We start from the raw sequence: 12620 nt of genomic DNA, 5'->3' as shown, positions 1-12620 counted from the left end.
TAGAAGCAGAAAATCCTTTGAACTATTGAGAGGATGACATTAGCCAAATGGGAAACAGCAGAGCCAACAAGGAAGCCAATCACTCTTGGGGACGTCTTACTCAATATGAGTGATTGCTTCTTCTTTATCTATTGACTATTAAGCATTTAACTGTTCTATACTCTTAAAACCAAAAGCAAGGGGATGGGGCGATGGCTTATGTTGGTAAAATGTTTGTTCCCCCACATGCACACACACAAGAACCAGAGTTCAGATCCTCCAGCACCCTCACAAATATTGCGTGAATGTGGCAGTCAGTCTCTGATCCCAGTGCTTAGGAAGTGAAGCGAAGGTAACCCCTGACCAAACTTCCCAGCTAGACTGGCCAAATGAATGAGCTCTGGGTCCAAGTGAGAGAACCTGACTCAGTAAAAAGGGAGTGCTAGAGGAAGACACCTGACATTGATCCCCGGCCTCCACATGCACATGCCCACACACGTACGTATGAATACCCCTACATACATAGTCGCTCAAAAAGATCAAAACGGGGCTGGGAGCTTGAGAAATGACTTAGCAGGTAAGGCGCTTGTCTGCAGAACCTAAGGAACCAGGTTTGATTCCCCAGGACCCAAGTAAGCCAGATGCACAAGCCAGATGTGCATGCTTCTGGCTGGAGTTCCTTTGCAGTGGCTAGAGGCCTTGGAGCACCATTCTCTCTCTCCTCTCTCTTTTTCTCTCACTCTCTGACTTTTTCTCCATATCTCAAATAAATAAGCAAATAAAAAGTTTAAAATTTTATGTAAAACAGCAGGGCTAGGGGGAGGCTCAGTTGGTGAAACACTGGCTCCACACACCTCAAGTAAATATCAGGTGAGAATGGTGGCTTGCCTGTAATCTTGACAAGCAGAGATAGGGGATCATGCAGACAAGTGAGCTAGCTGTGCTAGCTAAACTGGTGAAGTTTGGGTTCAGAGAGGAACCCTGTCTCAATAAATAAGGTAGAGAATGATTGAGGAAGATGTTCAACATCATCCAACCTGTGGCCTCCACACATACACAAACACATACACACATACCCATATATGCACATCCCTCCCACACATATGTGTGCTCACACATGCAACCATACACCACACACACACATCAAAACGTTCACTCAGACATGGTGGCACAGGCCTGTAATCCCAGGATTTGAGGGACTAAAACAGGAGAGTTACCAGTTCAAGGTCAACCTGGGCTTCATGGCAAGAGTATGCTCTGGCTAAAGCCAGTAACAATTCACGGCACTCTTACTATTTGTGAGATTTTTTTTCCTCACTCCATGTACTTTCCTTTCTGCTCTCTTCTTTCTTCATAGGTGACCAAGAGGCCCCAGTTTCCCTCAGGAACATTGGCCAAATGGGGGATACAAACTGTTTGATCATGTCCTATTTTCTAACTAAAATTTCTGATTATATTTAAATACTATCTCTGCACATAAAGCACGGGAATCAGTGAAAAACACAGACTAAGAAAGACTGCAATAATCAGGACGATCGTCACCTCAGGGGTCAGCTAGTGCTTTGCAAACACAGTGACCTCACACAAGCACTGCGGCTCCCTGTGGGTTCCACAGGGCTCCCACAGAGCGCAGAAAAGGGGTACCAGTCCCTCTCGAGGTGCCAGGGATCCTGCTGACATTAAAAGTTATGGTGAGAGCCAGACATGGTGACACATCCCTTTAAATCTAACACTGGGGAGGCTGAGGTTGGAGGATCACCATGAAGTTGAGACCAGCCTGGGCTACAGAGTGAGTTTCGGGTCAATCTGCACTAGAGTGAGACTCTGGTTCAATAAAAGAGTTATGATGAAGGCTATGGCAAAAGACCTTAAGCTAAAATCTGCAGTTTACCACAAGTCACTTCCTGAGGGGAAAAGAAGAACATCTGTAAATGGCAGAAAGAAAGAGCTTATTTAATAAAAACTGCCACACCTACAAGAACAATTTCCTGAGCACTTGCTATCTGCATTCACTGCGCTGACCGTGTTTTGTGTTATTTAATTTATTCCTCTAACACTCTGCTCATGAGCTAGTAACATGACTCATATTTACAAATGACAGGATTCATTCCCTGTTTTTAAGAAGACGTTTCCTTGGTTGTCAATGGTCCAGTGCCCCCTTCTGGGAGTGAACAGTCAGCATCGACCTCTAGTCTCTCAGGGTGGCTTTGAGGACGTCAATGACTGCTTCCTAAGGACAGTTTGTTCTTTCCACGGCTGGCATCAACTGCTGCCACTCTTCCACCTCCTCCTTTGCCCTGTACTTGAGTCCTGTGTCCTCCGCAAACCCCTGCCAAAGATAGGAACATTCCGGAGAATGTGCCTGTGTCTAGCTTGTCCTTGTATACCCTAGATCTCCTAGCACAGTACCAGGCAAAGGGCAGGTGCTCAGCCCTGACAGGCTGAGACAAACCAAATTATATATTTTCTTGAAAAGCATAATGACATTGTAGATTAATATAAAGCGGTTAGCAACACAGATTCTGAAGTCAGACAGTCTTGGTTCAGTCTCAGCTCCATTAGCTACCAGTTAGTGAAGTAACTTGATGAACCAGCCTATGCCTCAGTTTCCTTTATCCATAAAATAGAGGACAACTTTAATGATAGCTTTAAAAAGTTATTGTATAGTTAAATGACATAACACATGTATACAACTTAGAACCATATTTTTACATTAAAAGTTTTGTGTGACTCCACTCTTATAATATAGCCAACTGTTTAGTAAACTTACAACTAAAAATATATTGAAGTTATAATGTCAGCTAACATTTGAACATACGACATTTAAGTCCCTTGAGTTTACTACAGAATAATTGTAAGCTTCCATATCTCAGCATTAGATTTCACAGAGTAAATGCCCAGTGATTTGTTTTCTCCAGGGCCAGGTGTGCATTAGAAACTCAAAATTTATTGAAGGTCCATTGTTCCAGGCACATTGAGTTTAGTTAGCACATATATTTCTGTATTATTTAACTGATTATAATTATCTGTTACTATCTGTATTCTATAACCTACAATAATTCACTTATCTGAAAGTCTGGGGTTCTTAAGAAAAGTTGATGCAATTTCCAGACAGAAGAAGCTGGCTTAACAGCAATGTGTAAGAATATTGCATGTGCCATGCATGTAAACATTATGAGATGGGTTCTGGCATGTTGCAATGAGATCATATATGCATACGAAAGTGGGAGAAACAGTCGCATCTTTTAGGTCATATACACCTACATAACTATAAGAAATATCAGCTGCCTCAGATAGAAAATTCCACTACTTCCACTGGCTAAAAATACAACTTGAGGGTAATTTTCAGTGTGAAATAATAAAGTAGCAAGACTCATGTCAAACATGACTGTAACGACACATTAGGGGGAAAAATGTTATTCAACTAGGGGGCGGAGGAGTCCATCCTTTAACCCAGGCCCAAAGTCCTTTGCATGCATGTAGACATCCTTCAGTGAATGGCATGTGATCTAAGGAATATCAAGACCAAATGGGGCTGCAGAGATGGCTTGTCAGGTAAGAGCACTTCCTGTGCAAGCAAGGAGGCCCGAGAAACAGCACAAGTTTGATCCCCACGAACCACATGGATAGCTGGGTGTGGCCATGTGTGGTCTGTAACCCCAGTCCCATAGGGGAGAAGGGACCTGAGAATTGTCAGAGCTTGTGAAAAAAAAATGTCAACCTCCAGGATCACTATGCCCAAAGTCCTTTGCATGCATGTAGACATCCTTCAGTGAATGGCATGTGATCTAAGGAATATCAAGACCAAATGGGGCTGCAGAGATGGCTTGTCAGGTAAGAGCACTTCCTGTGCAAGCAAGGAGGCCCGAGAGACAGCACAAGTTTGATCCCCACGAACCACATGGATAGCTGGGTGTGGCCACGTGTGGTCTGTAACCCCAGTCCCATAGGGGAGAAGGGACCTGAGAATTGTCAGAGCTTGTGAAAAAAAAATGTCAACCTCCAGGATCACTATGAGACTCAAGAGAAAAAAAGAAAGAGACAAAAGAAAAAGAAAAGAGATAAAAGAACCACCTCAAGAGTGACGACAGAACACCCCACTTAAAGTTTTGTCCCAGCCACTGTCAGCAAACACACCCTGACACAAGTGAACACAGTGATTGCTGCATGGACTTACACATATGTGTACACCGCAACACACACACACACACACACACACACACACACACACACACACACGTGCGCGCACGAATGCAAGCAAGCAAGCAAAAGAACAAAACCAAATGGTTTTACTCACACACTTTTATTAGGATGACACACTTAAAAGATTCCTATATCCTGCTTGTGTGAAGGGCCAAAGTACTCCGTCTTAAGAAAGACTGAGTCGCTGGTGAGGGGGAAGCCTGCTAACACCGCTGCTGATTCAGGAGATGCTGGCCGGGTGGCAGAGTTTACCCCAGCTCAACCCGGAAGCCCACGGAATTGCTGGGAGGTGGTTGCTGGCGAGGAAAGGGAGGGAGAAGTGTGACTAAGGCATATAAAAGTTGTCACCACGTGAAGTCTCTGCCTGGAAACTCCGTAGTCAGCGCAATACCAGTGTGTATGTCAGAGGCTCCAGCTCCCCCGCCAGCCCTGCTCCCTCTCATAGGCTTCAGACAGCTCACCCCCATGCACCCCAAACTGAACGTGCGGTCCATCCCCGCCCCCACCACGCAGGCGGCTTTTTGCTCGGTTCTCTCACCTGTGACTAGGTCACCGTGACAAGATCCTTGTCCCCTCTCTCCACACACTCTCTCCATCAGCACAGCCTGCCATATGCCACGGAAACTCCGCCGTCTCTCACCAGTTCATCCACCTCGCACCTCCCTGTCCACCCTCCCAGCGCCGCCAGCTCCAGTTCCTCGGGTCTCCATGTCAACTTTGCCAGCATCTTCCTCTGCTCTTGACTCACACCTTGCCGTGCCCAGCTTCAAAACCAGCCAACACAGAATGAATAACTTCCCATGTTCTATAGCACAGCAGGATAATGATCATTGGCAGTGAAGTGAATATGTCAAAATAGCTAACAGAGATGATTCTGAACATTATCAACACAAAGAAGTGGGGTATGTCTGAGAAGAGAGATCTGACAATGACCCCACTCTAAACATTACATATTGACTATTGAGATGACACACTGAATATCATAAATGTGTGCAATCACTATATAACCACATATATAGATAGATAGATAGATAGATAGATAGATAGATAGATAGATAGAGATAGAGATAGATAAAGATATAGGTATAGGTATAGATATAGATAAAGATATAGATAGATATAGATATAGAGATAGAGATAGAGATAGAGATAGAGATAGAGATAGAGATAGAGATAGAGATAGAGATAGAGATAGAGATAGAGATAGAGATAGATAGATATAGATATAGATATAGATATAGATATAGATATAGATATAGATATAGATATAGATATAGATAGATATAGATATAGATATAGATATAGATATAGGCATAGGTATAGGTATAGATATAGATATAGATATAGATATAGATATAGATATATAGATATATAGATATATGCGCCATCCAAATTTAAAGTCTTTAGGATAAAATGTAGATTCTAAAGCAACCTACAGAACCGATCTGGTCTGCCACCTCCTCACCTCTTTGACCTACATCCTGTCATAATCCTTCCCATCATTGTCCTCCAGCCACCCTGGCAAAGACCACCCCTGATTGCTCCAACCAGTGCAGACACATAGCCTGCTCTACCTCCTTCTCACTCCAGTGTGCAGCCCTGCTTGATTTTCTTCCAGCACGCGTCACTGTCTGAAGTTCTAATGTTTTCATTGGTTTCCTTTGTTACTGTCTGTTTTCCCCACTGTGACAAACACTATGACAACAAGGACCTTAACTGAATTGTTTGTCGATATGTATTTACCACCTGGTGTAGGTTTGGGCATTTTGATGAATGAATGAGTAAATGAAAAAAAAAATGAACAGAAATCACAATTATATGAAATTTAATTCAAAAAAGTGCTCAGTTTGTGAGTTTGATCTATTGCTGTTAGATAAGCTATCATTCACTAGCTCTGTGACTTTAAAATCAGTCACTTGATATCTTCACACTCACTCAACACCTGGGAAATGGGGCATAATAATGGCCCTCGTTTTGAGGAGTTGTGAGACATAAAGAAGTGTATGAAACACTCAGCGCCTGTCACATGATGTACACTCAGTAAGTGCTGTTTTAGGAGTAATTAATGTCCCAGGTATCTTAAAAACAAGAATACTCATTTGATTATGAAAACAGATGTAACACCCAGAGAATGGTCCCTATCTCACCCAGAGAGGTGGTGAGAATCACGGGTAACTTTTTCTCCTCCATCCCCATCAAACGTTGACATACTTTCAGGCCATTCCCTCCTTCTGACTTGAAATCACCCAAGTATCTTCCCAACCACTGTCTCCATCTTCATATCAAATCCTTGGTATTTTGAGTAAGAAAACAGAGCTCGGACGGGGGCGGCGGCTCTGTGGATAAAGCATGCTTGATGTGTAACTGTGAGAGCAGGAGCTCAGAACCCGGCTCTGCTGTGAATGCTGGGTGGACATGGCAGCTGCCTGTAATCGCTGCTCTCTGGAGGCAGACAGGAGTCCCTGGTACAAGCTGGCTAGTGAGACTGCCCGAAACAGGGCGCTCCGGACTCTGCCGCAGCAAATAAAGAGGAACACGATTGAGGAGGTATTTGTCATCAACTTCTAGCGTCCACATGTACCTATGTGTGTACACGCTCTCATACATATGTACACCACACTTGTTCTAACACACACACACACACACAGACTCTAAACTCAACTTCTTTTATGGCCCCAGATTTTTGGCAAACGGGTCCTACCTCTCCTGTTAGCCTTACAATCAGCTGCTATTGACGGTCTCCATCACTCTGACTCTGACGGGAGCAACATCCTCAGCAAGAGGGAGGAAGGGGCGAGGAGTGTGGAATGTGGAACACGCCGGTTGGCTTCAAATGTCACCCTCTCACTGACTAGTTACTCGGGCTCTCTCTGGCTCAGGTTCCTGGTCTGTGACTTGGTGAGGATAATATCATGGAATGTATCAGGAGCTTGTGTAAGAATTGCATGAGAGGGCTGGAGAGATGGTTTAGTGGTTAAACGCTTGCCTGTGAAGCCTAAGGACCCCAGTTCGAGGCTCAGTTCCCCAGGACCCACGTTAGCCAGATGCACAAGGGGGCGCACGCACCTGCGCCTGGAGTTCATTTGCAGAGGCTGGAAGCCCTGGCATGCCCATTCTCTCTCTCTCTCTCTCTCTCTCTCTCTCTCTCTCTCTCTCTCTCTGTCTCTCTGTCACTCTCAAATAAATAAATAAGAATGAACCAAAAAAAATTTAAAAAAAGAATTGCACGAGATAAACTATGGAAAGCAGTCAGCACAATGCTCAGTGTTGAGTAAGTGACGATGGTGACACCAATGAGCCTCCACTTAGAAACTATAATAATTTCCCACATGCAAATCTACTAACGTCACATATACCTCAGAAAACTTTTATTTATTTGCTTATTTTGAGAGAGAGAGAAAAAGGGAAAGAGAGAAAGATAAAGAATGGGCATACCAGGGCCTCTATCCACTGCAAATAAACTCCAGACACATGTACCACTTGGTGCATCTGACTTTCATGGGTATTGGGGAATCGAACCTGGGTCCTTAGGCTTCATAGGCAAGAACCTTAACTACCAAGCCATCGCACCAGCCCAGAAAATTTTTATTCATGCTCATTGCCTACAGGATGAAGCGCAAGATCCTCAGTGTAGAACTAAGCACATGCAAATTCTCCCCTCCATGACACTAACTCACTTCCACTTCTTTGTGCATCATTCCCTCCCAAAGTCTCCCTCAGTCCAGGCCCAGAATCTGTGCTTTAACCAATCAGTGCTCCTGACCCTCCCAGGAGTAATCCAAGGCCTTTTGCTCCTCTAATTCACTTGTAAAACTCCCCTTCCCATGCCTTTCTACCAGCTATCTAAGACACTCCCCAAACGCTCTTTTCTGACTTGCTCTCTAAAACCTGCAGGTAACACCAGTGATGCCTATCTTCCACACTTTCACAGTACAACCTAGGAATCCCTAAGACACAATCCCAAAGTGAGCTACTTCTAAAGCTTTTGACACTTCAATATTTTCCTGATGGAAACAATTTTTAAACACATATTGTAGCAGACAGCTTCAGGTTCACTGAGATGAACTTCCAGATCAGGCACAGTTATGGAGGAAGGGATATTTATTGAAGCTTACAGATCCAGGGGAAGTTCCATAATGGCAGAAGAAGCTGGCCTGCCTTTACAGGCCCAAACAGAGAAAAAGAGAAGCACAAGCCTAAAGCCAAAAGCCACAGCATACTTCAGGAACTCCTGCTAGACACACTTTGCATATCTTTAGGTTGAAATCCGAAACCCACCACCACACCTTAAGATCCACCCAGTGACACCGCCTCCAGCCAGGTGGCTGCAGATGCAAACTACAAACAATATAGAACTGAATATATTGGGGGCCATCTATTCAAACTACCACACATACAAAATCTCTAATTTTTAAGAATTATTTTCAAAGTTTTAATAGTTTAGGTATAATTTGAGATTGTGTCTTTTTTTATCCTGGATAGTAAAGCCTGTAAAATATTGTTAAATCTTCCCATGTGTTCTAGAAATGACTGATCTATGAAGCTAAGCTATTAAAATAAAAGACCAAAAAACAGTCACAGTCAAGTAAGTATGAGGGAAATAGATCTTTAACAACTTTATTGGAAAGTCACAAAGCACTAGTGTAGTAAAGACTCTGAGAAACTCTCCAGTGAAGAACTCAGTATATCCCACAATTACTTAAGATAATCCTTTTGCTAGCTGTTCATGGAACTCACTGTGGGAGTAACTGCACCATTTTAGAAAGCCAATATGACTAGTCTTTGAATGATATATCTAAATGTATAACATGGTTGGATGGGGTTTTAAAGAGTCCTGGGCCTTGTCACCATCGAAGCTCTTCATTGTCATATGTGTGTCCCGGTCAAGTTACCATTCAAAGCACAGATGAGGAGGTAGAGGACAAAGGACTTGCTGTAGCTCAGTAAAAAACTGCTTCTTGGGCTTAGGAGATGGCTCAGTGGGTTAGAGCACTTACTGTAAGCACGAGGGCCCAGCTGCACCTGAGACATTTGAGTTCAATTCTCCATCGGAGTTCAATTCTCTGGGACCAGAGTAAACAGCTGGGAGAGACCACAAATGTCAAAAACTCCAGTCCAGGATGGGAGGGAGAGACTGGAAAACCACTGGGCCTTGTGAAAACCACAGTTCCACATTCAGAGAGGCACAGTCACAAGAAACTACATGGATAACTGATAGAAGAAGGATGCCTGTTGTTCTCCTCCAACCTCCATGAACATGCACAGGTGCACACATCTGCACATACACTGCATACTGGATGCACACATCACCATCATGTATGCTACATACACAAATTTTAAAATACATATTTTATTTATTTATTTATTTGACAGAGAGAAAGAGGGAGAGAGAGAGAGAGAATAGGCGCACCAGGGCCTTCAGACACTGTAAACACACTCCAGATGTGTGCACCCCCTTGTGCATCTGGCTAATGTGGGTCCTGGAGAATTGAACCTGTGTCCTTTGGCTTTGCAGGCAAATGTCTTAATCACTAAGCCATCCCTCTAGCCCACTACACACAATTTAAAACAATATTTTATTTATTTGCAAGCAGAAAGAGAGAGAGAATGGCTGGGGGGAATGGGCACACCAGGGCCTCCTGTAAACTGCCAAAGAACTCCAGATGCATGTGCCTTCTTGTACATCTGGCTTTTACTATGGGTACTGGGCAACGGAACCCAAGCTGTCAGGCCTTGAAAGCAAACGCTGCTAACTGCTGAGCAATCTCTCTAGCCCCACATTTTTCTAAATTCTTCTTTTCATAGACCTCAAATCTATTCTGTATAGATTCCACCCACACAGTTTTAAGTCAGCTTCTTAGAGACACAAGGAATAAATAAATCTAAAACTTGTTCTATTTCAGTCATGGGGCCCAAACCACCTCCTAGAAATGTTGGTAGATGAGAAATACAAAAGCCTGCTTCACTCTTCATCTGAAGAGTAGACAAAAGGCAGAGGGAAGATCCACAGATACCTGTCATAGCATGCCACTCTTAGTGATGTATAATGATTGGAGAATAATACCTCAGTGCCTTTGAAGATTGAAATGAAGCTGTGCATGTGACAACTGGCCAATGGGAAGAGTCCTCCTTTGACAACAAAACAACCTGAATCTCTTTTATGAGGGGAGCAGTGTGTCTTAGGTAATAAACACTTAAGTAATTAGATGGATTTTTACAGAGGTTGCTATAAACAGAAACATGGGGAAATTTTTCATGGTAATAGGTTGACGCCCAGGAAGGTGGGTATATAAGAGCCGGGACAGCAGACAGAACCATCAGGTCATCAACTGACTTCTCCTCTCAACCTAACAAAACCCCAACTCCCAACTCCCAGCGCCATGGCTTGCTGTGTCGCCCGCTGCTGCAGCGTCCCCACGGGCCCCGCCACCACCATCTGCTCCTCCGACAAGTCCTGCCGCTGCGGGGTCTGCCTGCCCAGCACCTGCCCGCACGAAATCAGCCTCCTCCAGCCCACCTGCTGCGACCCCTGCCCCCCACCCTGCTGCCAGCCTGAAGTGTACGTGCCAACCTGCTGGCTGCTCAACTCCCGCCACCCAACTCCTGGCCTGAGTGGGATCAACCTGATGACCTATGTCCAGCCCGGCTGTGAGAGTCCCTGCGAGCCCTGCTGCTAAGCAGCGGGGTCTTTTCCCCGAGGTTCAGTGACATGGCTTCCCAGCATCTTCTATGCCGCCTGCCCTTCAGCAACTGCTGCCGTCAACAAAGCTAAGCCAACCCCAGCGCCCGCCCAGAACAGATGCCCGTGGATCTGCCCCACCTCTCAGCACTCTGCTCCTTCGGGCACAGGGGGGGGCCTCCTATCTTGTAGGCTATTGCACTGCTCTTTGAGAGATACATCACTGTGATGATTCATTAATAAACTTCATTCTGGCTTAGCAAGCATGACTTTATTTCTTTTTGTTGTTGTTGTTTAATTTCCGTGTTTCCTCTTGGGGAAAGCGGAAGGTCTGTCTCTACCCAAAGAGCGCGCTGACACGCTACCCACGACTGTCGCCAGCTCACCCGGCGCTCTTACGGTGGGACCGACTTTAAAACCGATGGTTTAAAAATATTTATTTATTTACTTACTTATTTATTACAGAGAAAGGGAGAAAAAGGAGAGAGAGAGAGTATAGGCACACCAGGGTCTCTTGCTGCTTGCAAACCAACTCCAGATGCATATGCCACTTTGTGCATCTGGCGGCACCTGGGTCCTGAGGAGTCAAAGCTAGACTGGCAGTTTCACAAGCAGGCACCTTTGAGTGCTGAGCCACCTTCCTAGCGTTTCTTTGTAATAGTTTGAACAGTGAAAACTTCAATAGATCACCTTGCTGGACATTCACAATGCCATGTTTCATGTTGCAATTTTCTTTTTGCTTCCCAAGATTTTGCAGCTATTTTTTTCTTTCCTCCTTAACTGAAAGAACCAATTGGCCTCATGTAGAAAAAAAATTTATTACCTTACTCTCCGTCAATGAAATTTCAAGCTCAAAATATATGGCTGTTTTGAAATTCCAAGTTATAAATGCAAGGCAGGTTTTCCTTAAATAAGAAGTACTGAGTTCTTCATTGGAGGGCCTCTCAGGGCCTTTAATATGGTAAAGTGCTCTGTGACTTTTCCATAAGACAATAAAGCATGTATTTCCCCAGAAATTTATTTGACGGTGGACTCCTTTGAGTTTTCTTATTCTCATAAAACAGCTTCATAGACCAGTGTCCTCTGGAGAACACTTGGAGAGTTCAGCAATAACTTATAGGGCTCTGTTGCCCAGGGGAAAACAAACACATTCAAATTGTCTCCACAACCTTAAAATGTGTTTTAATTTACTTTTTAATTGTGATATTTGAACAACTCCTTTAGAATAAGAAAACTCTTAAGCTTGTAATACCTCTAGAGACACCTTGAAAGGATCAACAGTCCCTCTTCCCGGCTGACAAGTCCATTGCATGTGTATGTAGATGTCCTTTACCTGTTTGTGTAAAATGGCAGAAACTGTATAAGCAGAAAGCTATACTACATAGAGCACAGAGGAGTCAGACGCTATAAGAGGGACGCAGATCAGTGATAGGACAGGCCAGAAGTTTAGCATGCAACAGCTTTCACTTCTGCTTAAGTGTCATCTCACCAGAACATTGTATGGTTTGAGTTCCTGATGCTGGAATTTACTATCAAAGCTCAACCAAACACTCTGGAGGCTTGCTGGAAAAAGAAGTAGGTAGATTCCTGCCCTTTTGTTGAAGGAAAAACAGGCTGGGAAAGACTAAGTTACTTCCAAAAGTTAGACTTGAAGGGCTAATTAGCAATGTCAGCACTGGGGTAATGGCCGAGTCATTCACTTTGAGCAGAAATAAGGAATGTTTGACAAACACCTTTTCAATTCTCTTGGTTAGCTGAT

At 44.0% G+C, this 12620-nt stretch overlaps 1 protein-coding gene across 1 annotated transcript; it reads left to right on the top strand.

The window, feature by feature from the left end:
• The first annotated feature begins 10562 nt into the window (after positions 1 to 10562).
• Positions 10563 to 10859, top strand: LOC101602689 (keratin-associated protein 3-1). The gene has a single exon (XM_004655421.1). The coding sequence runs from the start codon at positions 10563 to 10565 to the stop codon at positions 10857 to 10859; it is 297 nt and encodes a 98-aa protein (XP_004655478.1).
• The last annotated feature ends 1761 nt before the right edge of the window (positions 10860 to 12620 follow it).

Source organism: Jaculus jaculus, chromosome 9 (genome assembly GCF_020740685.1).
Source record: "Jaculus jaculus isolate mJacJac1 chromosome 9, mJacJac1.mat.Y.cur, whole genome shotgun sequence".
NCBI lineage: Eukaryota > Metazoa > Chordata > Mammalia > Rodentia > Dipodidae > Jaculus > Jaculus jaculus.
This window is presented reverse-complemented; position numbering and strand designations above follow the sequence as displayed.